We start from the raw sequence: 24398 nt of genomic DNA, 5'->3' as shown, positions 1-24398 counted from the left end.
GGTGAGTGCGGCCAAAGCCTCCGCAATCTGAGCATTCGTTCTCGCAGCAGCCATGATTCCTGAACGAATCACAACTAGACGTTAGAAAGTACTAACAGTGTTCCCTACACATGCTCATACGGGGAAAAGAAAAGTCCTAATTGGTTCACACGAACCGACCTGCTCTGATACCACTATTGTAACACCCTAACCCATACTACCCTTAAAAACGTAATTTTAAAAACTTTTTAACAAGTGTAAAGGCAGAGTGTCACGCGGTAATTAAAACACAAGCATACACACACAGAGCGTCATGAAGTTTAACATGAAAAACAACAGCGGATTCAATCAAACCAAGCATGCATATATATACATATATATATACATAAGCCATATTCATCCCTAAGGATGTCACTTATACAAGAACTAGCATATCAAAAGGTAACACCGATATACGATGAAATCCAAGCGTAATCCCCGACTCGATGTTACATTACCAGAGCATTTACTATTTACAAACTCTAACCAAAAGCTAGTACTAAGAGGAGTAATCTATGCTAAGTCTCCTCACCAAAAGGTACTTCAACACCAAGCTAAAACAGCAGTCTAAACGTCGGCACAGTCCTCAGCCTGAATATCTGAACCCCCAAAGGTCCAGCAAATAACACAAAGCAGAGAGTTAGAAAACATAATCGCATATCATACGAGTATAAGAAAGGTCTTACACTTTCGAACTACATCATACATATTCTAACTCACGCCAAAACATCGCACTAAACGATTATCAATTAATAAAGTTCAACACAATTCAACCAAATAATGTCACATACCATTTATCAAATATATGCGCATTTACCCTAAGGTATCTAATGCCAATTAATTCACTGTCATGCCATCCCTAGACATAACTAAATGCATGTGGTACCAAGGTGTCTCACCAACGGTGGACCAAGAACAGTTTTATATCATGCTGGATATGTCGGAACTTACCGAACCATCTTATCTCCCTTGGATAAGCCAACACAGTTTTATATCCTGTTGGATAGCAGCTCTGGACTCATGGATTCATCTAATCCGATCCTCGGCTTCATTATGGACACATAATCCATTTTCGTTATTGGAACCCAAGTTTCCAATGTTCACATACAATCATGAATGCATGTATGCATACACATATCAACCATATGATATTCTCTAGCTCGAAGCTACTCTTTTATGAATGCGGGAACACAATCCTAACACATTCACTTAACATTACAAATTAATGTCAAAACATCACATTGCTCACTTTAAGCTACAACTTATTGCATACACGTTTATCAATCATATAACGATTAACAATAAGCATTAACAGTATCAACATGTATCAACAATCATGTAAGGATACCCTTAAACATGTTACAAGTGCCTAAATACACTTACAACCAATAACAAAAGTTGCAGGTTCAGTACTATTCGCTAAGCGAAGCCGTAGCGAACAGGTAGCGAACTTATTCGCTAAGCGAAGCTCAGTTCGCTGTAGCGAACTACATCAGAGGATTACAGGTACATGGCGAACAGGTAGCGAGCTTGTGGCGAACAGGTAGCGAACTTATTCGCTAAGCGAAGCTCAGTTCGCTGTAGCGAACTACATCAGAGGATTACAGGTACATGGCGAACAGGTAGCGAGCTTGTGGCGAACAGGTTCGCTGTAGCGAACTCCTGGTCGCTTAGCGAACTACACCAGAAAGAAAATCTGTTCTTGAGTTTTCTAAGGCGGTTTAACATTGAATCAACTCAAAAATTCATCCAAACATGTTATAAATTCTTATAAACAGCCATTCCAAACATATATGGTATCAAGGAACATTAATCATCTCTTCCAAGCATCCAAATACCTCAAATAATCAAAATCATGCCAATTTCTTGGGTTTTAAGTAACTTTCATAAACTTTTTCAACATGATCCAAACACATACATATTCTTCATGGAATCAAGCTAGTGATTAACACATACAAAGTGATGATGAAGAACATCACACTCACATACAAAAGCTTAATCAAAAGTCTAAAAGAAATTGAGTGGGAGAGTTCGGGAATGGAGACATAGACAATCTCCCCTCTCCTTGCCACTCAAGAATCATGAATTCTAATCTCTTACCTTAAGCAAAGATGATGATCCAAGCCTTTCCTCTCCTCTCTTGCTCGTGATTCTCCTAGCCAAAACCCTAGCTTAGCTTTGCTCTTGCTCTTACTCACTCAAAGCTCAAAGAAAATGAATTGTGATACTATTCATGTGTTTGACTTGCTACTTATACTACTTCTATTGTCATGAACCAAGCCCACTTGGCTTAGGCCCAATGCCTCTCACGCCCATCAAGCCCAAAACAATGGTTCTCGCGCCTAATAACTTACGTTCGGCTAAATAATTATTCGTCGCTCACTAAAATAGTAAAAGCCAATCAATAAATAAAATATCATTTAATAAAATATACGAATACGAAAAATGGGTCGTTACAAGGGGTATGAAGTGATGGGATCCAAGAGTTTGATCCATTGGTTTATAATAACCAAGTCAAGCCACTCATTTGATTATAGTAATGCTTTTTCTTTTTTTTTTTGACGAAATGATTATAGTAATGCTATAGATTTGTTAAAGTTTAAATAAAATTAAGTTGTTATCAGAAGTCACAACCCTCAATTAGTTATCTTGATAGCTGCTAGTAATAGAAGAGACCAAAAACAGAGCCAAAGGTAAAAACATCTCCACTCTCCAACCAAAAAATTTATCTCAATTTGAGAATATCAACAATGTACTGTATAACATTACAATGGTCATGGTGTGAAATAATTAAATTAGTGGTCTTTCAGGTTACATCTGACTCAAGATACTTCTAAGAAATTATACTAATCCATATTTCTAAGTATTTTTATTATTTCAGCACAAGATACCATTCCTATCTTATGAATGAGGTCAAGGATTACTGCCACCATCTTCATCATCAAGGACAAGCTTAACTCCATTGTACTTAAGAGCATTTACCACAGCCCAAATCTTGGTTTGGCTCTTAAACCCTTTCTTTTCTACTTCCTTAGTTACATTTACATGAATACCTCTTCCTTCTCCTTCATTAAGTCCCTCAACTTTGAGCCGCCTTGCCAATACCTCCCCAACAACAGCAGCTGCTTTTGCATTGCAGGACCGGCCACACTCAAGGGACTGCTTAATGTCATGTTCCACGGTGGATGATGTTGCTACTATTCGCCCACTGTTTCGATCTATCACATTTGCAGTGATGTACTTTATTGATATGAACAATCTCAGCACATACCGTTTTGTTAAAGTCATTCTTCAATCATCTGATAAGCAGGTTGAAAATCAAGCACATAAATCAGTTACAAAAAGGAAAGGAAAAAAGTAACAAAAATGAGCAAATAGGTAATGTCACACATTAAAAGGAAAGGAATTCAGGTACTGGATGAGAGAGGTTAATTGTTTAAAAAAAAATGTCCATTCAAGATTTCTGTCTTTCTTTTTTAGTACATGTTTGGTTATGCATCAACTGGACATGCATTAGCCTGAAACCAAGGTAGTTTTCGATGTCTACGCAGAAGCTCTGTTCTGTAGCTTCTAGGAAACCACGGCAAAACCAAAATTGGGCGTGCGCTTGAGCCTCCAAGCGCCAAACCAAGCAGACTCTTAATCTATTGAAAAGAATCACATTGATAATTAACAGAAAAACTATCATTAAGGTTAAAAACAGATGCTCCATTCAAGTCTGAATAAAATCTGAATTTCAAGATACAGGCGCTAAATGAAGTAGAAATACAAGACTACAATTACACATACTGTTTCAGAAAAAGAAGCAATCGAAGAGTAACCAACATGTAACAAATATACGATACGAGCACACTCGTGCTGCTGATGCATGCCATCTAAATTAGATATAAACTAACATAATGTATAAGGAAGAATGTGGAAATACATGGAAGATAATTATCAATCAAATCCAAAAATTAGAACCATTACTAAATACTTGCAGCAGAAAAAGCTATTGCACATGGCAGAAAATTCTTTGTGACCATCGCAGGTACTCGGAAGATATGAAAACATGGTAGATCATCGTGAAACTACATAACATGAACGATATAAAATTATAGGAAGATGATGGCTAGTGATATAGAGGATGGTGATTTGATGAGGGTATTATAATAAAAAGTCCTGATAGCAAGTTGATGATCAATGACCGAATTTATTCACATAAAGGGTCTTCTCACATGCAATGCAACTATATTAGAGACTAATTTCACTAGTAATTGAAATCCTTTTTTTTTTTTAAATGCAGAACTATATATTATATAGACAATAAATCAAACACAAGGTGTGCAAGGCAATAATATGATATAGACAATAAATCAAACACAAGGTGTGCGAGGCAATAATATGATATAGAAAATAAATCAAACACAAGGTGCGGTGTGCAAAGGCAATAGCAGGAAAATGAAAAACAGGGATTGTTGAAGAATTCGAAAATATACAATGCAATGCAATGCAACTATATTAGAGACTAATTTTGAATATAGTTGGATAAATAGCTTATTTGCAGCTTATAGCATAGGGAGTTTATCATGATATGAGCTATATTTTTATAGCAAAAGATAAAATAAAGATAAATTGTTTTAATATATGCTATGAGTTGTGTTCATAAGCTAATATTGAAGAACTTGTGAAATAAAGCTGAAAAAAAAAGACTTATGAAAATTGTCATAAGTTTTTTCATTATGCCAGCACATAAGCTCAAATAAATAAATCCAGACAGGGTCATAGGCTATACATAAGTTGTTTATCAAAAACATGACCTAAATATAAGATTAAGATTAACAGACCTTGTCCTACAAAGAGTGTCACATACTTATCCTAGATGATGCGACCACTAATTGCGCCATCACAGCAACAAAACTTTCAATATGTGATATAAATGGTTGTTGTATAATTTCATTTGTATAGTTGATTGAATACATAATATAAATCACTATACAATCAATGAATAGGTAAATAATAATAACAAAAGAGAGAATTGATTGAATCATTCAATAAGCTTGTTTACCTGGTTAGGGTTGGTGTAGATGATTTGAAGAAGACACGAACAAACATGAGAGAAGCAGTGAGGAAAAAAAAATTGGGTTATAGATCCAACCTCTACAGAGGAAGGATAGCCTTAACCGAGGTGTGTAACAGGAAAGCCCGAAAGCTGTTCCCATCCCTGTCAGGGGAGATGCCAACCATCTCTCCTTTTCACGAACACAACTTGTGATTGTTTTACTTAGCTTATAAACACTTTATTCTTTACGTAAATAATCGATGTGGGACTATTTTTTTTCTCTTAAATGCTCTCATTACATTGCATACTCAAACCCTTCTTCTCTGTTTATTAATAATTAACTTGTATATTCTGGAGGGTTAGTATGTTATGTTATGTTATGTTATGTGACGTGTTGGTTTAGGACTACTCCATGTCTTGGTTTGGTTCTTGTATTCACATGTATCTACTGATACTACCGGTGATATAACATACATATATGTAATACAAGAACGAGATTACAATGCAATGCAATTCGAAAATATATTCACTTAAAGGGTCTTCTCACATGCAATGCAACAATATTAGAGACTAATTTCACTAGTAATTGAAATCCTTTTTTTTTTTTTTAAATGCAGAACTATATATTATATAGACATTAAATCAAACACAAGGTAAGGCAATAATATTATTATATAGACAATAAATCAAACACAAGGTGTGCAAAGGCAATAGCAGGAAAATAAAAACCAGGGTTTGTTGAAGAATTCGAAAATATACAAGCACAATACCTGGAGGGGAAGCAAAATCTGGAGGAGTTTCGAGGACCAACTCCGCCTGCGTTTTTACGGCTAGTTGAGCTCACTGCTAGTATTTCACCTCGTTCATGATATGATACAATCGAAGCATTACCGGGCAATTATAAAAAAAACTGTTAATATATGTGTTTGGTTTGGGGGGAAAAAGTAGGGAATGATGAAAACGATTTGAAGAAACTACCTTATGGTGTAGAGTGTTGATTGAGCAAGGTGGGAAATGGAGAGATATTTTGGGTCTGTTTGATAAAAATAAGCCATAAGCTAGCTTATAGTTGATAGCTGAAAAGATAGCTAATTGAAATTAAAGTGTTTGGTAAAATTAGCTTTTAAAGTGGTAAAATTAGCTGAAAAGATAGCTAATTGAAATATAAAATGACATAATTGATAGTGGGTATTTCTTTTTTAATGTCGGTAGTTATTAAATTAAAGGGTAAAAATGGAATCAAGTGTAAAAAGCTATAAGCTATAAGCTCAAACGCTACTTGAAATAGCATCTGAAAAAAAGCTATAAGCTAGTAAAAAAAGCTGGTTACCAAACACCTTTAATTTTTTGAAACAAGTTTATAAGATCATATTATAAGCTATAAGCTAGCTTATTTGTGTTACCAAACACACCCTTAACCGACAAAGAAATATAGCTTCCAATGATAGAGAAAATGAATTCTAAAATCAAAGCCGTTGGATTAATCCAACAGTTAATATATTTGAAGCACAGACTGCCGCAGGACTTTTGGCTGCTGAGGATCCGGATTGATCGTCCCATTTTAACCTTATCAGTTTGGTGCGTGATGACATTCGGTCATTTGTTATTTTTAATTGTAATTTTAATGTTTTTTAGTTAGTTTTAAGGAGTTTTACATGGTCAAAGAGAAGAATATTGGAAGAAATTGACACCTTAAAAGAGTTGAAGATAAAGACCAAAGGAGAAAAATAACTCAAAAAAATTTCAAAAATTTGAGCTGATTCTCGCCCCTGTTTTTCTCGCGCCGCTACAAGGATCACATAGGGGCACGATTTGCTGCTGCACATGCATATGACCAGCCATGCAATCTACCTATGGTGCGTTGACACGTCATTAAAAGAACAAATTGCTTTTGATATGAAAATTTGAACTAGGATAAGAAAATAATTTACTCATTTATTCTAGAAAATATATTTTAAAATAAAAATTCATAAATTATAAATAATAAAATAATTTGATATTAAAATAAAAATTAATAAATTATAAATAATAAAATAATTTGATATTAAATTAAAAATAAAATAATTAATTTATATATATATATATATATATATATATATATATATATATATATAATTTTATCATAAGGGTAATTTTATAATTTATAATTTTCATATAAGTTCTTCATCAACCTAGAGGTAAGGGGAGTTTATGATTCATGTTGAAAATTGATCAACGGGGTAGAGAGTCGTCAATCCTCTCTCCAACAAGTACAACATCATAACTCATAATTTAAACTCATTTAAAACTCTTCTATAAGAAATCATCAATTAGACATCGTCAACAAACCTCGACATAACTCTTCATTTGAAAGCAACTTAGTTAATTGTTACTAATCTCTTTTTAATTCAAAACATCTTCTAATTAATTACAAAGTTTATCACGAAAAGAATTAATTAAAACTCATCTAGAGGAACTCAGTTCGAGACCCGAGCACCGAGTAAGTTTATCACGAAAAGAATCAATTAAAACTCATCAACCAAGCACATCAATTAAACACACAAATCTTTTATCGTATATGTTCCTATTTTTATGATATTCTTTTTCTTTATAATATCTTCATAACATTTTTTTTTGTATAAAAGAGGGCCTAAGCCCAACAAAAAACAAAGCTAAAGAGCTAATTTAACATTTCTAGGCATGCAAGCCCAGATAAATCATCAAAAAGCAAATTACGGAGTTCAATAGGATGAGACTCCACTATCGAACAACTAAAAGAACTCATTGAAATGCTATAATTAGCAAGCTAGTCAGCACTTATGTTTTCCTCCCGCCATGTATGACGAACTTGGACCTGCCAATCCAAAGCCAAAAGATTGCGAATACGCCTAATCAAAATGGCAGTCACCCCTCCAATAGTGTAGTTTCCCGTAATCATGTCAATCAAGAGTTTTGAGTCACTCTCAACAATGAGATGAGAAATATGATCTCTCCAAGCCATATCCAAGCCTAGATATAGACCCACATTTCTGCGTAAAAAGAATCGCACGGTCCGATCTTCTTTGCATAACCTTTAATCCATCTCCCATCTGAATTGCGAAAGAGGCCTCCACACCCAAAAATGTCATTATTTCTCTTGCAAGCACCATCACTATTAAGTTTGATCCATCATTTAGGAGGTTTCCTCCAACCAATATATATTGTCTCCTTTCGTTGAGGGATCTGAAGAAGACGTCGAAATGTACACTCATCAATGTCCACAGAGTATTTCTGAATGACGCGAATAGGGTCGTGAGGCCGATGAAAATGGTCCTCAAAAATTGATTTATTTATCTACGTCAAAAGTAGCCAACATGTAATCATGAAAGTAGTTTTCCATCCATCCTTGGAAGCTCGAATTACCTTCTTGTTGATGTTGTCAAAAATTCATTCCCCGTAATTAAAAGAGAAAAAATTAGTAATATAATTAGATGAAAAATCCATTCTTCATAACATTATTTGTATAATCTTGTTTTTTGTTCCTATTTTTATGTGTACTATTATTTTTAATTTTTCCACATCCTTTATTGATGTTATTAGATTTTGTTCTTATTTTTATGTATAAATTTCTTTTTTTGTATTTCATAATACAGCTAATCAACATATTAACTAATCGATTACAATAATTTATTGATGTTATTAGATTTTGTTCTTATTTTTATGCGTAAATTTATTTTTCCGTATTTCATAATACAACTAATCCACATATTAACTAATCAATCGATTACAATAAATTGAATTCGACACTAGAATTTTTTTTTATAATCTTTTTATTTCATTCACTATCATCTAAGGCTATTATTTAATACTTCTTCACAAACCTCTAATGCATAAGAGAAGAATTGGGTTAGTACTATTTTATGGATCACGATCACCTGCAGTTGAGTTCAACTGCAGGCCCACACAGTAGAGCAAACTGTCCTATTATAATTTAAATAATTTATAAAATAAATAAAAAACAGTGTACGGCAGGACCCTGCGGTTGATTTTTAACTGCAGGCAATCCAAACTCCTATTTTATTTATGTTTTGTCAAAGTCAAATTATTTTTTTAAAAAAAAATAAGAATAAATGAAAGTAATTACATTGTTGAAATTGCCCTTCGTAAAAATAAATTCATTTCACAATTAATCCATAAAAGGTGTAAAATAAAAAAAAAGAAGATAAATTTCAAGAATATTCCAATTCTCCCAAAACTCTTTCTTCCCCACAAAACCCTAAACAAACACAGACGAAACAAAACTCCTAAACCCTCTCTCATGGCTGAACCTGAAACCAACAACCATGAACAAGAACAAGAACCCACATTCCCCGCCAAACGCAAGCTCGATCAAGAAGAAGAAGTTACCCATCAACTTCCCAACAAAAATCCCAAAACAACAACCACCACCACCTTAGACCACAGCCATTCTCAAGATTCCGAAGTTCCTACCACCGCCAATTCTTCTTCCGACGCCGTTCCCAACAAAGAAGACGACAACAAAAACAATGAACCCGAAAACGATGACGATGATGATGATGATGACGATGACGAGGATTCTGAAGGTGAGCCTGTGGTGGACCGGAAGGGAAAGGGGATTTTGCGCGATGATAAGGGGAAAGGGAAATTGATTGAAGAAGATGATGAAGATGATGATGACAGTGATGATGGAAGTAGTGATAGTGATGATGATTCTGATGGCAATGTGTCTGGTAGCGACAGTGATTTTTCTGATGATCCACTTGCGGAGGTTGATTTGAATAACATTCTTCCTTCAAGGACTCGACGGCGAACTGCTCAGCCTGGATTACACATTTCTGGTGGCACGCCGAATGCTGATTAAATTCTATCAAGGTTAGTGAGGTTTTAGATTAATTCTTGATATTGTTATATAGTGTTATTGGATTATATTGTTTTTTGGTTAGGTATGTTGTAGTGATATTGAAAACTGAATTCTGAGATAATGAATTATTGGATATATTGGCCAATGGGTTCTCTGTTGAGATTTTAGAGAATTAGGTAGTATATTGGACTGTTTATGAATTTCGTAACATTGCATAGTTCATGACAGAATAACTGTGATGAATGGAAACCGCTGAAATTGTTAGCCCGGTCGAACTCGGGATCTCCCATTTGTGTGTGTGAGTCATCTACAGATTAAAAATAATAATAACTGTGATGAAGATGGCTTTCTATCTTCGGTGTTTGCTTTTAAAGGGCACGTGGAATCTACTTCTTTTGGGATCCAGGCAGTAATACACTGCTCAATAAACGATATACTTGGAGAACCTGTTTTGTGGGTAATCTGCATTCACGATTAGGGGCTTTAAATTCGTAATAAGCAATCATGAATTATACCCCCTTCAAAGTTTGTTAAAATAGATGTTTTTGCTGGTATAACAGTTGTGATTCTTCTGTTCATATGATTGAAGAAAAATTAGCTCAAATTTTTATATAACGTGCGTATCAGTTTGGTTTAAATTGATCACGTGTTTGAAGGATAGAATGTGTGGAGCCTAATTAGGTATATTGGGACTTAACCAGAAAAATTTTAAAATATAAAACCCTTTTTTCTCCTTATGGGAGCGAAAATGTAAGTTCTTTAATGTGAGAGCAGAAACAGAATTGCTTGGTAGAGTCTTCTCCATAAGAACTCAATATGAAGTGTTAGATTTTGTAATCTTCTCACATAAGTTAAAAGGCTATTTCCCTAGAACCAATGACATCAAAGTCACAATGTATTAACCTTCCTTTCGTGCTAGGCTTCACCCTCCAGAAGTACAAACAGAGAAACACAACTTTTTAATGGACTTGTTTCTTTATAAAGCTTTTTTTTAAGGAAGACCGGTGTATAATGTGGCATCACTTTGTCAAAGTATTTAGTAATTTGTAGTTGTACACTTATACTACGTTTGAGTATTTCTTTTTCCTATTTAATTCATCATTTTGTGGAGGGCTACACTTGCTACCATTGGTTGGATTACATTACATTGTGTTATCTCTAAGATGGGAACAGAACAGTATACTTATTTCCTAGCAAAAACAAGTTCATATGGTCCTGAGGTTACATACATACATCAATTGTTTGCATTTTGGTTGTTCTAGTTGTTTCTGGTGACAAGAAACTTACATCAGTTGTTGAGAATAAATTGTATGTCCTTCTCTTATAGATACTCAAATTACACTCTATATCGAAAAAATACATTTCCCTCTTGCTAGTTCAAAATGTGTTGCATTCTCTCATCGGTGGTGGGAAGTGACATGAGTAACCTTTGGGCATTTTATGTCTCTTTGCAACTGTTATTCGGGTCTTGTCACCAACTACTAGTTTTGAAGACCCTCTTTCGGTTTGTGTTTCGGTTTTTGTACTTGAGAAATAAAATCATGTTTCAAACACCGCATGACTTTGAAACTTTTCCCAAGTCTTAATTTCATATTCTTAGGTTCCCGAGTCAACAACAATTGTTCAAAATTAGTTTCTGATAATGTTAAAGAGTAAATCTTCAAGTTAAGCCCGTGAAATTAAACCCATCACTAAATTAATCTTTTGTTAAATTTGGTCATCAACCTCAAAAAATGAATGGAAAAGGTTATCAAATTAGTCTTTTAGAAGTTCATCACCAAATTAGTTTCTTGAACTTATAAAAATATCATCATATTTGTCCTTATCAGGGATTAAATTCTTGCCAAGAAAATATGAATTTGTTGACAAATTTAATCTCTGGCGAACTAATTCGGTAATTGTTTTTAAGGACTAATTGATGTGGTAACCTTTTAGATTTTGAGGGACTAATATCGTAAATAGATTTCTTGGAGGACTAATGTGGTGAGATATATAACTTCAGGGAACCAACTTGAGGGTTTTCTCTAATAGCAATAGCTGCATTAACATTAAGGCTTTGTTTGCGACTTTGGAGGGGGAGGGGAGAGCTTTGGATGGAAGGAAGTAGAGAGAAAAATACGGATGTCTTTCACATTTTTTGAGAGGGTATTTTTATAGAGAAAGATAAATAAATGCGTATGATTAATATATTTTTAATTTTAAGAATAGTATAACAACATAAATTAAATTAGAAGAATTCATATAAACCCTCCAAAACCTCCCTCTAATACAATTTTTTAGTTCTGCCAACTTAGGAGGCTTTTGTGTTATGAAGAAAATTGAACCCTCCAAACTCCTCCCCTCCCAAACTCCGCTATTCCTTCCACTTGTTTCTTACTTCTTTTTTTTTATTTTTTTTTTCTTTTTCAAAAACATCCCCTCCCCTCCAAATTCACAAAAAAAAGCCCAAGAGTCAGAGAAGTAAAATGCCCTTAAAGACACATCATATTAAAATGGACAAAGTGCAGTACATGTTAATCTTTCACGGGTGGAGAGCGTGTAATTTTTTAAAACATCTTTCGAAGGAAGAGTGTGGTTAACTCAGCGGTTAAGGTGTAGTGACATATGTAAAGGAGGCATATTAGGAGAGTGTGAGAGGAGTTAATATGTATTATGCAATCATATATTATGATTGTATGCTCAAGACTGTTTTAGTTCAAGTCTAATTCTGTGATTCTGTCAATATATTATGATTGTATGATCAATATTAAGACTTTTCATGAGAGTGTGAGCATGCTCTCGAATGATGATGACTTGGCTTTCTATGCCTATTGCAACTTATGGAGCAATAGTTTATTAAACTTTTTCATGTTTCTGTTTATTATAGGAGTCCTGGCTCTAGACCGTGCAGAAGGTTTGAGTTTATGAAAGGAGGATGGAGATGTTAACGACTAGGGTTTAATGTTGTTTTGGCTGAAGCTACCCAACTTCTGTGTGACTTACAGTGATTTTTGTTTTCTATTGTGTACCAATTCATTTTGTTTTTGGGGATAAACCCCCCTTTGATGTAAAAGACTAGAAGCCTTTCATGCTCCAAATGTATGTCCTAGACGATTTATGGAACTTTATGGATACATGACTCATATTGGCTTAGCCTATTTTGCACCAATGTTTTGAGGCAGTGCTGGGACTAAAACCCTCTAATCATAAAAGATTTGGTGTTCTCAGTATATAACATTTTTTATGCAAGACAAACACTACTCATTTTGAAATTGCTCCTGTTGCCGTTTAATCTACCTATTTAGACAAAGTAATTAAATAATACTGTATTGTTTTGTGTACAGGGACAAATGACACCTTTCACGTGTTATTATTTTTTTCATCACGAATGATAATATTTCATGGTGGCATCTTCCAAATTGTTTGCAAAATTTCAATGCATGAATATTGACAAAGTGACAATTGATTTTGGCTAATTTTTGTCTCACGATGTAAAACTGAATGTTTCTTTTTGCGTCCCCTGTCTTTCTCGTGCGCCCCCCAGTTTTGATTGTTTTACCAAAAGCTCCAAGTTTTGCTGTGAATTACATTTTTACACAGCACCACTGCAGAAGAGAACAATTGCCGTCTGTGGTTAAGTGGTTTACAATCACGCAAACTCCCATCTGAATACATAGTAGGACCTGACCTGTTGAAGGACGGATAGCAAAATGGACCGGACCTGTTGAATGTTTCTTGTGGGGCGGGTTGCAATTTTCGACCCTCAAATTTACTAGCATGTTTGGTTTTAGAGAAGGAGAGAAGGAGAGAAGGAAGGAAAATATGAAAACTAATGAATGAATTTGGATTAGGGTTTAGTCTAAATTCATTATTTAATTTCCGTATTTTTCTTCCTTCCTCGTTTATTTCCTCAAACTAAACACACCTAACATTAATTGCCCTTCATTACCCTGGTTGGTTGAGCCAAATTTATTATGATTTTTTTTTTTGACAAATTTATTACGAAGTTTTATTCAGTTAGTTATATGAATTTTTAGGTTTGTAATAGAGATGGAATTGAGAAACAATCATCAATCCCAAATAACCATATTATTTTTTAAGAGTTTAATGGACATATATCGTTAGTGTAAAATAATTTTACACTGATGTCCAATAAGAAATCATCATTCTTTCATGTTATACAAGTAGTTTTAAAATCACCATATAAGTGTTAAGAAGTGCTAATTCATCTTGAATATTAGTTTGTTAGATGTTGTTAGAGTTAGTTACAACCAACTTGTTAGTTAAAAGTTTGTTAGTAACTAACTAGGTTAATTAGGGAATTGGTTAGGCCTTGGGTTAAGCTTGCTTGTTACACAAGCTTCCCTATAAATGCAATTAGTGCATTCATTTGTAATCAATTTTTTGTGGCTCAATAAGGAAGAATAAAATTCTCTATTTTCCCTAAGTTTCATAATCAGTTCTTAATCAAAATCATCAAGAAAGGTTTTCATCTTGTATAACACAGTTTTGCAAAACTGTGTGTGTGCTCAAGTTCAAGCCTGCGCGCCTATGAGCTTGCCTGCGTGCATGTGCCTGCAATCCATCCTCTAAAGCACTTCAGAGTCAGAGGCAACACAACCTCTGAACTTTGCATCCTCTGAACCAAGCAAATCCTTGCTTCTGCTGCGCCAACAATTGGCATCAAGAGCCTGGTTCAATCACAGGAACAAGAGTGAATTGTGAATGAAGAAGAGAAGTGGAAATGGGAGAAAGAACCAGTGTACAACAGTGAATTGCAGTCAACCTTCATCTATCCAAGTTCAAGTGATGAATCTGATGGAGGTGATGAAGGTGAGCCAGCTGCTGAAAGTATTCAGAATCAAGGTACATAAAGTGATGGTAATATGAATTTATCAAGTGATGATGATGATAGAATTCATATAATTGCAAGAACTCAGAGAACCAAACGTGTACCAGCTAGATTGAATGACTGTGAAGTTACTCAAGACAATGCAGTGAATGATGAGGGTGATCTCATTCACTTTGCATTACTAGCTGATTCTGAACCATTGAACTACAGAGATGCTTTGAAAAGTAATGTGTGGAAGAAGAGCTGAAGTCAATTGAGAAAAATCAGACTTGGAAGCTAGTTGACTTGCCAGACAAGAAAAAGAAAATTGATGTGAAATGGGTGTTCAAAGTGAAATTGAACCCTGATGGCACAATTTCAAAGCATAAAGCAAGGTTAGTTGCTAGCGGATTCTTACAGAAACATGGAATTGACTACAATGAAGTGTTTGCACCAGTTGCTAGAATTGAAACTGTGAGGTTGGTTGTAGCATTGGCCTGTAAGAACAAATGGAGCCTGTACCATCTGGATGTGAAATCTGCATTTCTGAATGGTCCACTTGATGAGGAGGTGTATGTGTCACAACCTCCAGGTTTTGAAATAAAAGGGAAAGAATCAATGGTGTATAAGCTGTATAAGGCACTATATGGCTTGAAACAGGCTCCTAGAGCATGGAACAAAAGGATTGATGACTTTCTGATTCAGATAGGGTTTAAAAAATGTGCTGCTGAGTTTGGTGTATATGTACATTGCCCTAAAGATGAAGATATTGTCATAATCTGCTTGTATGTTGATGATTTGCTCATAACTGGAAGTAGAATAGCAGAAATTGCAAAAGTGAAAGATAAACTCAAAAGTGAATTTGAGATGTCTGATCTTGGTGAACTTTCATTCTTTCTAGGAATGGAATTTATGAGAAGAGAAGATGGTATAGTGATGCACCAGCAGAAGTACATTGGTGAATTACTTGAAAAATTTGAAATGGAAAGCTGAAATCCATTGTCAAATCCATCAGAGACAAACACAAAAATTGATGAGTGCTCAGATGAAGAGAAAGTTGATCCAACTGTGTTTAGACAAATAGTTGGCTCATTGAGGTATGTGTGCAACAGTAGACCTGATATATGTTATGCTGTGAGTGTTATCAGCAGGTTTATGCATGATCCAAGGAAGTCACACATGATAGCTGCTAAGAGAATCCTCAGATACCTTAAAGGTACTTTGGAAGTTGGCTTGATATTCCCTATTGGTACAAACAGTGCAGGGAGTACTTTGATAGGGTATTCTGATAGTGATTGGTGTGGAGACATAACTGATAGGAGGAGCACATCAGGGTATGTTTTCAAGTTCAATAATGCTGCAATCTCTTGGTGTACAAAGAAACAAGTTGTGACTGCTCTCTCATCTTGTGAAGCTGAGTATATAGCAGCATGTCAAGCAATTTGGTTGAATTCAGTGATGATAGAAATCAAGTGTGAACCAGTGAAGCCTATAATCCTAAGGATTGATAACAAGTCTGCTATAAGCCTTGCTAAAAATCCAATCTCACATGGCATGAGCAAGCACATTGCTACCAGATTTCATTTCATTAAGGAACAAGTGACAAATGGAATGATTGAAGTGCAGTACTGTCCAACTGAGGTACAACTTGCAGATGGTTTTACAAAGGCTGTGAAACTTGACAGGTTTGAGTTTTTAAGGAGGAGCTTAGGTCTGGTTGTGTGTAATTCAAGCATGAATTAAGGAGGAGTGTTAAGAAGTGCTAATTCATCTTGAATATTAGTTTGTTAGGGGTGTGGTTATGGTGCATAAGCCCAAACTTATGCACCATGCATAAACTTGCTTCCTACACCCACCATATTTGCTTCCTACACCAAAGGTCAACCAAAAGTCAGCCCAAGCCCAAAATTAGGCAATCCATTACTCGCGCGCCCCCCATATACTACTCATTACTTGCGCGCCCCCCATTTTGCTTAGCGCACCCCCAGTTTTTTTTTCCTTTTTTTCCCTAAATTTCTTGTGAGCCCCCCAATTTTTTTCCTCCCCTAGATTTTTAGCGCGTCCCCAATTTTTTTCCCTCCTCCAAACTTCTAGCGCACCCCCCCAAATTTCTAGCGCGCCCCCCGTTTCCAATTAAATAATAACTTTTGTTCCTTTGAAGTATATATTATAAAAATCCATTTTAATTAATTTTCGTCATACACCCCCTCGAAGCCCAACATAATAACGAATGGTTCATGTATATATAAAGCATACTTGTCAAACATACAATTTAATTTTAAGTTTTATCAATCATAATCACAATATAAATAAAATCTCATACATTAATTATATATATATATATATATATATCGATTTTTCTTTACAATAAAAAAATGATCGAATCCAATATCTCATGCATACTATCCAAATTTTTTTCAACTAAACAAACCCTAATTGCTTTATATGATTTTTTGCTTTATTTAGCATGGTTTTGTAAAATGGTTATGTGATGTTTTACTTAATAACAATGGTTTTAGTGTATAACATCTTGGCACTAATGCCCATATGAAACCATTTAACTAAAATAATGATTTCAGTGTATAACGCTATGAAACCATTTAACTAGACTAATGGTTTCAGTGTATAACAGTATGAAACCATTTAACTAGACAAATGGTTTCAGTGTATAACATCTTGAAACCAATTAACAAGACTAATGGTTTCAGTAATAATCAATATTTAAACAATTAAACCATACTTATGGTTTCAGTAATAATCAATATTTAAAATCATTAAACCATTTAGTGTAAAACCATTTTACAATACAAATGGTTTCAGTGTATACTATATGAAACAATTTAACCAGCATAATGGTTTCCAGGATTTTTAAAACCATAAAAACACAATATTGATTTCAATAAACACATAAAACCATTTTATAATACAAATGGTTTCACTTTTTAACTCTCTGAAACCATTTAACCAGCATAATGGTTTCCAGGATTTTTAAAACCATAAAAACACAATATTGATTTCAATAAACACATAAAACCATTTTATAATACAAATGGTTTCACTTTTTAACTCTCTAAAACCATTTAACCAGCATAATGGTTTCCAGAATAATTGTAACGAAAATTCATACTTATGGTTTCACTGTTGTAACGAAAATTTATATTCTCGAGGAAAACATACAACCAGAGAGAGTGACTGGCCTCAAAGGGTCTCAAAATATTCAAATAATTTTGTATAAAATTCTGCGAATTTTTCAAGAAATATTAATATTTTTAATAACATTTCTTCCTCATTTAAATAATTAAAAATAGTTACAGGTGTCCAAAAATTCCCAAAGAGATACCCAAATTTCAAAAAAATTATGTATTATTTTTATATAAAACAAAATTAAAAAAACGGATTTCATAGGACCCACATGCGCCTCAGCTGCGACTGGGCGTAGATGACGCGCACTGTTCATCTCCACCTCACCCATTTCTGCAATTCGCGGGTCACGCGACCCGGTTTACCGACCCACACGCGAAACCATTAGTCTTGTTAAATGGTTTCAATATGTTAATTCATTAATATTGACTATGAAGGTAAAATAGATTTTTTGAATCCTTAAATTTCAGCAACAAGAGATGCTTCTTGCCATGTTTCCCTGGACTCAAGTGCTTATAAAAGCACTTGTTCAAGTAAGCACTTATTTGATTAAGCTAAAAATAAAAACATAAAAATTAAGCAAGTAGAGGGGGTGCAGAACGTAAGTCAGGCGGGTGCAGAAAACAAATACAGAAGTCCAGGCCCAAGCCCAGTCCATTTTCAAAAAAAAAAAAGTAGAAAGGAAGAAACGATTCAGTGCGCCGCCAGTCCATGGCGCGTGATACAGATCTCAGATGTAGGCCTTCTGATCCATCCGATGGCTAGGATTTAACAAATCAAAATAGATCTGAGCCTTTAGATCGTTTTATAATAATCTAACGGTCATGACTTAAAATTGGAGGGAGCCAATGACGCGTCGCCACGTCATCGTCTTCAACCTCCACCTTCTTCTTCCTCATGAAGAACATAAAGGGAAGCCATGAAAGCTTCAAAATACCTTCATGATCATAACAACAACAACAACACTAAATCTCAACCGAAAATTACGAGTGGGTATACCATTTTACTCGAAATTTAACGCTGATCATGAATCCATGCTTAGATTTCACAGTGGAGGTATAGATTTTAAAAAACGATTCGATCTTTAAAACCTAAAAAAATTGAAAACACTTATTTGAGCGAAATAAGCAAAATAAACGGTTGGAAAAGCTTGAGGACATGATTTGAAACATGAATCAATTCGAAACTTACTTAGTTTGACTTTTAATTCGAAACTTACTTACTTAGTTTGGGATTTTGAGATGATAACATGTTTCATCAAAATGTCTATGATCGGATGGTTGTGATTAACTTATGCACCATACATAAGATTGACCTTATGCATATTAACTTGTGCCGTTTGTTAGATGTTGTTAGAGTTAGTTACAACTAACTTGTTAGTTAAAAGTTTGTTAGTAACTAACTAGGTTAGTTAGGGAATTGGTTAGGCCTTGGGTTAAGCTTGCTTGTTACACAAGCTTCCCTATAAATGCAATTAGTGCATTCATTTGTAATCAATTTTGTGTGGCCCAATAAGGAAGAATAAAATTCTCTATTTTCCCTAAGTTTCATAATCAGTTCTTAATCAAAATCATCAAGAAAGGTTTTCATCTTGTATAACACAGTTTTGCAAAACTGTGTGTGTGCTCAAGTTCAAGCCTGCGCGCCTATGAGCTTGCCTGCGTGCCTGTGCCTACAATCCATCCTCTGAAGCACTTCAGAGTCAGAGACAACACAATCTCTGAACTTTACATCCTCTGAACCAAGCAAATCCTTGCTTCTGCTGCGCCAACAATAAGAAGGGTGAGGATCCTCTCCTGTAAAATTTAACTAGAGGGTCTCAAGTGTTAGATCCAAACCTCTCATAATTTTTTAGTAATAAAAATTAAATGTAATAAAAGAATATGAATGGTTGAGATCTCACATGAGAGAAATATCGTGGGAGATAATCCCCCCTTTTCAACATGTGAGATGGATGGGTCATTTTCAACACCTATATACAGTGTCACCACATGCATAAATCGATTGACATAATACTGCTAACATGTTTCACATTAAATTAAATAATTTTACACTTTTCCGTAAAAGGTAAAAAAAAATTACCCTTTTTTTTCTTTTTCTGGAAACTGATTTTGATCACGCAATATTTTTATGCACTGTGACTGTAATATTTTTTTTGCACATGTATTATCATTTCTATAATTTATTTATTAAGATATTTCTACAAATATTTATGTGGTAGGATTTAATTTGATGTACACGTATATAAGTTTTTCTTTAAATCATCTGGTTTCTAAGGAAAAAAAAATCCCGATAATTTAGAGTCCGACCGTAAAGTAAGTAAAATTTGACATAGAATTATTTCCATAAAAAATCGAACTTGAATTCTCCTTAACAATTCGACCAATAGAAACTCATAACCACTTTAATTCAATGACTTAATTAACGTGAATAAGTTTTACATTGTTATTGTATTTTATCAAATTTGGTTTACCGTTTACATTACATAATATTAGTTACATTCAAATTGACAAAAAAAGAAAGAAAATAAACTAGCAGTTCAAGACTAGTAGTATTCGTCTTAAAATAATTTCATTTCGTGGTCCTTCTTATTCATGCAAGCAGCTTTTTTGTTTTTTTGTTGGTACGTTTGGTATCAACTTTTTACTGCATGCTTGTTTCAACATGTGCCTCTTGATCTTGAAGTGGGCCTACTTAAAAGGGAAATTTGGTAAAATTCCACTTCAAGCCCATTTAACTTGTTTTGGATATATTGTCAAAAAAAAAACTTGTTTTGGATATTTTTTTTTTTTTTTGATAAGCAAATAATTGAATTATAAGGAGTATAAGGTGTACTCAACCCTTACAATTCGGTGAACCTCCATTATATACTATGGAGGCAGGCTAATGGATCAATACACCAATCAGAGAACTTATAACAAGAATTGTTCCCTATACGACCTATAAACCAAAACCACGTAATAAAAATAATCTGATCCACTATGACAGACACATTATAACAAGAACTTGTTTTGGATATAAATGTTTAGGCCTTTGTGTCTTCTTATTAATACATCTAATTAAAAAAAAAACTGACGGTTAATTAAATTAAATTATTATAGGTTAGTTTCTAAAATAGTTCCTAGGTTCCGCCTTGACTGTTAAAAAATCTTTCATATTTTTTGAAGTAGTAGATTTTTTGTTGTGTACAACTAGTAACAAAAGAAAATAATAATGAAAACAAACGATGATAAACACAAAAGAAGTTTGATAATGGAGTTTTCCGCAAGTACGTCTCCGACTGTAGAATTTGCTACAGCTCGTTTGTATTAGATGAATGAATGAATTAAGGTTTCAGCATTACAAACGATATTTATAATAATAATATTTTGCTCTGACCGCCTCGAACCTCCTCCTGATACATATGAGTCATACTCAACACTTTTGGATAACACTTTTAAAGTGAATTTTCAGAAAATGCAAAATTAGTGATATTTTTTAATCTATACTCAAACTCAATGTGTTTTTCATGTTCATAGTTTGACCATAGAGTAATAATTAAAAAATGGGAAATCTTTATGCTGCACTAAGTTAAAAAGCACTAAAAAGAAATGGGCTACATGTGATGTGGTTAGGTTTGTAATGGAAGGCTTACGTAGGTAGAGGCGTAGAGCTTTTCCACATATTAATCTAGGATTTAACTATTGTTTAAAGTTATGCAATTTAAGATTACTTTAAACAACTATTAAGTTTCTATTCTAAGTCGAACCCTTACACGTACATATTAATTTGGCATATCCTTAATAAAAGTTCTAAGATAATATTTATGTGAAAAATATGCACTCTCATTTTATAAAAAACAAAAACCAATGAGAAATATTCTTGCATGTAAAAATATTCTTCATTTCTAAATATAGGCCGGCTGAAATGAGCAACAAAGATATGCAATGGTGGGTTTGGCTTTTGACACACTTTATTTTTTGTTTATGATTATACAATACAAGAACTAAGTGGGTGACATCACTAGACCATTTTTGTGGTCCTATATTCTCATTTATACTATCCATTCATTTCCTTCACCTTTTTTACTTTTCAACGTTTTTTGAAATTGAAACTACCATCCATTTGTATTTGTTGGATTTGGCTTTAGGGTTTTACCTTTACTACCAAAATTGAATGTTGGGGAGGCATATACTAGTTTAGTGGCAACATAAGTGGGGGATTTATTGTGTTTCATTTTGTTTTGGAAAAGTGTGATATATCTACTCACCAAAAAAAAAAAAGAGTGTGTGATATTTATCCAACTCAACGGTTCAATCATCTTAGTGGCCTCATAAAAGCAGGACCATTACATTATGCATTCGTCATGCGTTATGGACCTTATGGTATCGTAGGCTACACCCAATTTTTGTGGGGTTTTTTTGGGGTAGATATTAAATGAAATATGGGTTTGTGTTTTCAACGGAGCTTTTACAAATTTAACTCTTCAGTTGCATTTGAAGTATAAGTACTAAAGTCTCACACTAATTAGAAATAAAAAGAATGTTGGATTTATAAAAAAGATGACTTATTAACATATTGTTTTAAGATTTTCTAGCGAAGATGTTGTGTCTTCATCTCTTGTTGTCCTAGAGCATTGACTCGATATTTCTATTGAGTATTGAGCTCTCTCAGGCTCCCGGAGTGGTATTATAGCTGTGGTGGGGAAGTGAGAGTGAATCTTGATATTTGATCAATTATATGTTAGATTTCAATTGATTCATAAACCCTAGAGTCGGTCATGTTAATCATTAAGAAATAAAACATAATCATAAGCGGAAGCGTACCTGAGTTTGTCATAGCTAATGGATTGAAGTTCATCGGGTATGTGATCTTCCAACTGTAGAATTCCTTATGGGCTCCTTGAATCTCCTCTGATGGGGATGAAGACAGGGACGGACCCAAGGGGGGGCAAGCAGGGGCTCCAACCCCCCCCCCCCCCCCCATGCATATATGTTTAATATGTATAACTATTAATGTATATTAGTTGCTAATGACACCTTTTAATTTACCGACTCTTGTTTTAGGTGCTTCTAAATAAATTATTGTGATTTTATCTTATAATTTTGAGTTAAATATATTTTTTGTCTTTATAAAATTAAGAGTTTTTAAGTTTTGTCCTTGAAAAAATTTACTTTTAGTCCATATTTGTATTTTATCGCAATTATTTTGATGACTAAAAGTATCAATTTTTTGTAAAAATATTTAAAAATAGAGACTATTCTTACCAAACTACAAGATTTTAGAGGATATTTTTAGTTAAAATTTAATAGGACTAAACATAAAAACTCGTTATTTTATAAGGACAAAAAATATGTTTAACTCTATTATTTATTATTAAAAAAAGAAATTCGCCCCCCCGTGTGATTGATTTCTGGATCCGTCCCTGGATGAAGAGTAAATCTGACGAGCCACCGTTTTCACGTTATATCTACAGTTGGGGACCATAACCCTTATAAATAACCTTAGGGTTATTTCTTAGTTTTCAATATTCTAATTTGGCCCCTCATCAAATTAGATATTGACTTATGGTATCTACACAATAAATTACCTTTCATGATATTTATGCTTTTAGCCATAGACTTATTATTAATTATTAATTAGATGACCGATGCTTTGGCTAATTACATAATGGCCCTAACACATGTAATATTACTATTGTGACCCAAAAATCCTAACAATCTCCCTCTGGTCACATATGTAATTTTACACACGTGTTAGACTTTATGAGATCAAAATTTGCCATTATATTCCTTAAGCATATCCAAATTATCTCGTCCATTAGTCATGCCAATATATAGAACCAATGTGATTTTCGTTATATCAATCATAACTAAACTCATCAATGATCACCAATAGTGACACAACTAAATGACATAGATCTATCATGAAATGTGTTGCATGAAAATCACATGAAGTTGGTCTGTATATGTCGATTTTCAACTGGTCCTCCTTAGTCCTTAGTGAGATCAAACCTTAACCAAAGTCAGAGTGTAAAAATACCAAAACTTTATTACTGCAAAAAATATTCTTAACTCTTAATTGAACTGAAGTATGTCTATATCATAAAAGCATTAAAAATAACAAACTCCCACTAGAACTAAATATCACTTAATGACTTGACACCCATACGAGCAATATGCTCATCAAGTCCTTTTGGTGGAAAACTTTAGTAAACGGATCCGCAATATGGAGTTTGTACTGATATGCTCTATAGACAACTGTTCACTTTGAACTTAATCTTTGACAACAAGCACTCTATATGCTTGACTTCGTCGAGTTCATGTTGTTATTGAAAATAGAACTACTGATTTATTGTCACAAATAACTTTAGTGGTATTTTAATGCCTTATCCACTATGAGCAGCTCTCTGACATAGTTCTATGATCGGATGCCTCATGATACATTAACTTTGCATCCAACAAAATCGGAGTCATTATACCAAATGATCTCAAGCTGTATTCTTTAGTTCTCTATAAGTATTGTATGACACATTTGGATGCTTGGATGCTTTCCAATGGTCTATCTTA

General features: G+C 34.0%; 2 protein-coding genes and 1 non-coding gene across 6 annotated transcripts; 1 reads left to right on the top strand and 2 right to left on the bottom strand.

Annotated features, from left to right (window-relative positions):
- Positions 1 to 2712: 2712 nt before the first annotated feature.
- LOC123888138 lies at positions 2713 to 5399 on the bottom strand. 4 transcript variants are annotated; one of them, XM_045937100.1, is made up of 2 exons: positions 5066 to 5399; positions 2713 to 3662 (listed from the first exon to the last, which is right to left on the bottom strand). In XM_045937100.1, exon 2 carries the CDS (start codon positions 3304 to 3306, stop codon positions 2932 to 2934), a length of 375 nt encoding a protein of 124 aa, XP_045793056.1. In that variant the 5' UTR covers positions 3307 to 3662; positions 5066 to 5399; the 3' UTR covers positions 2713 to 2931. The 4 variants fall into 4 exon arrangements, with proteins under 4 accessions (XP_045793056.1, XP_045793055.1, XP_045793057.1 ...); XM_045937099.1 differs by having other exon boundaries at positions 2713 to 3317; positions 5066 to 5396; XM_045937101.1 differs by lacking the exon at positions 5066 to 5399 and having other exon boundaries at positions 2713 to 3317; positions 3409 to 3981.
- LOC123893348 lies at positions 5130 to 5263 on the bottom strand. The gene has a single exon (XR_006803453.1). It is a non-coding gene; the product is annotated as a U6atac minor spliceosomal RNA (small nuclear RNA).
- Positions 5400 to 9229: 3830 nt separating the features above from the next.
- Positions 9230 to 13010, top strand: LOC123888137 (transcription initiation factor TFIID subunit 11). Its single transcript, XM_045937098.1, has 2 exons — positions 9230 to 9910; positions 12766 to 13010. The coding sequence occupies exon 1, from the start codon at positions 9336 to 9338 to the stop codon at positions 9897 to 9899; it is 564 nt and encodes a 187-aa protein (XP_045793054.1). The 5' UTR covers positions 9230 to 9335; the 3' UTR covers positions 9900 to 9910; positions 12766 to 13010.
- Positions 13011 to 24398: the final 11388 nt, after the last annotated feature.

The sequence above is a fragment of the Trifolium pratense genome, linkage group LG6, assembly GCF_020283565.1.
Source record: "Trifolium pratense cultivar HEN17-A07 linkage group LG6, ARS_RC_1.1, whole genome shotgun sequence".
Lineage (NCBI taxonomy): Eukaryota > Viridiplantae > Streptophyta > Magnoliopsida > Fabales > Fabaceae > Trifolium > Trifolium pratense.
This window is presented reverse-complemented; position numbering and strand designations above follow the sequence as displayed.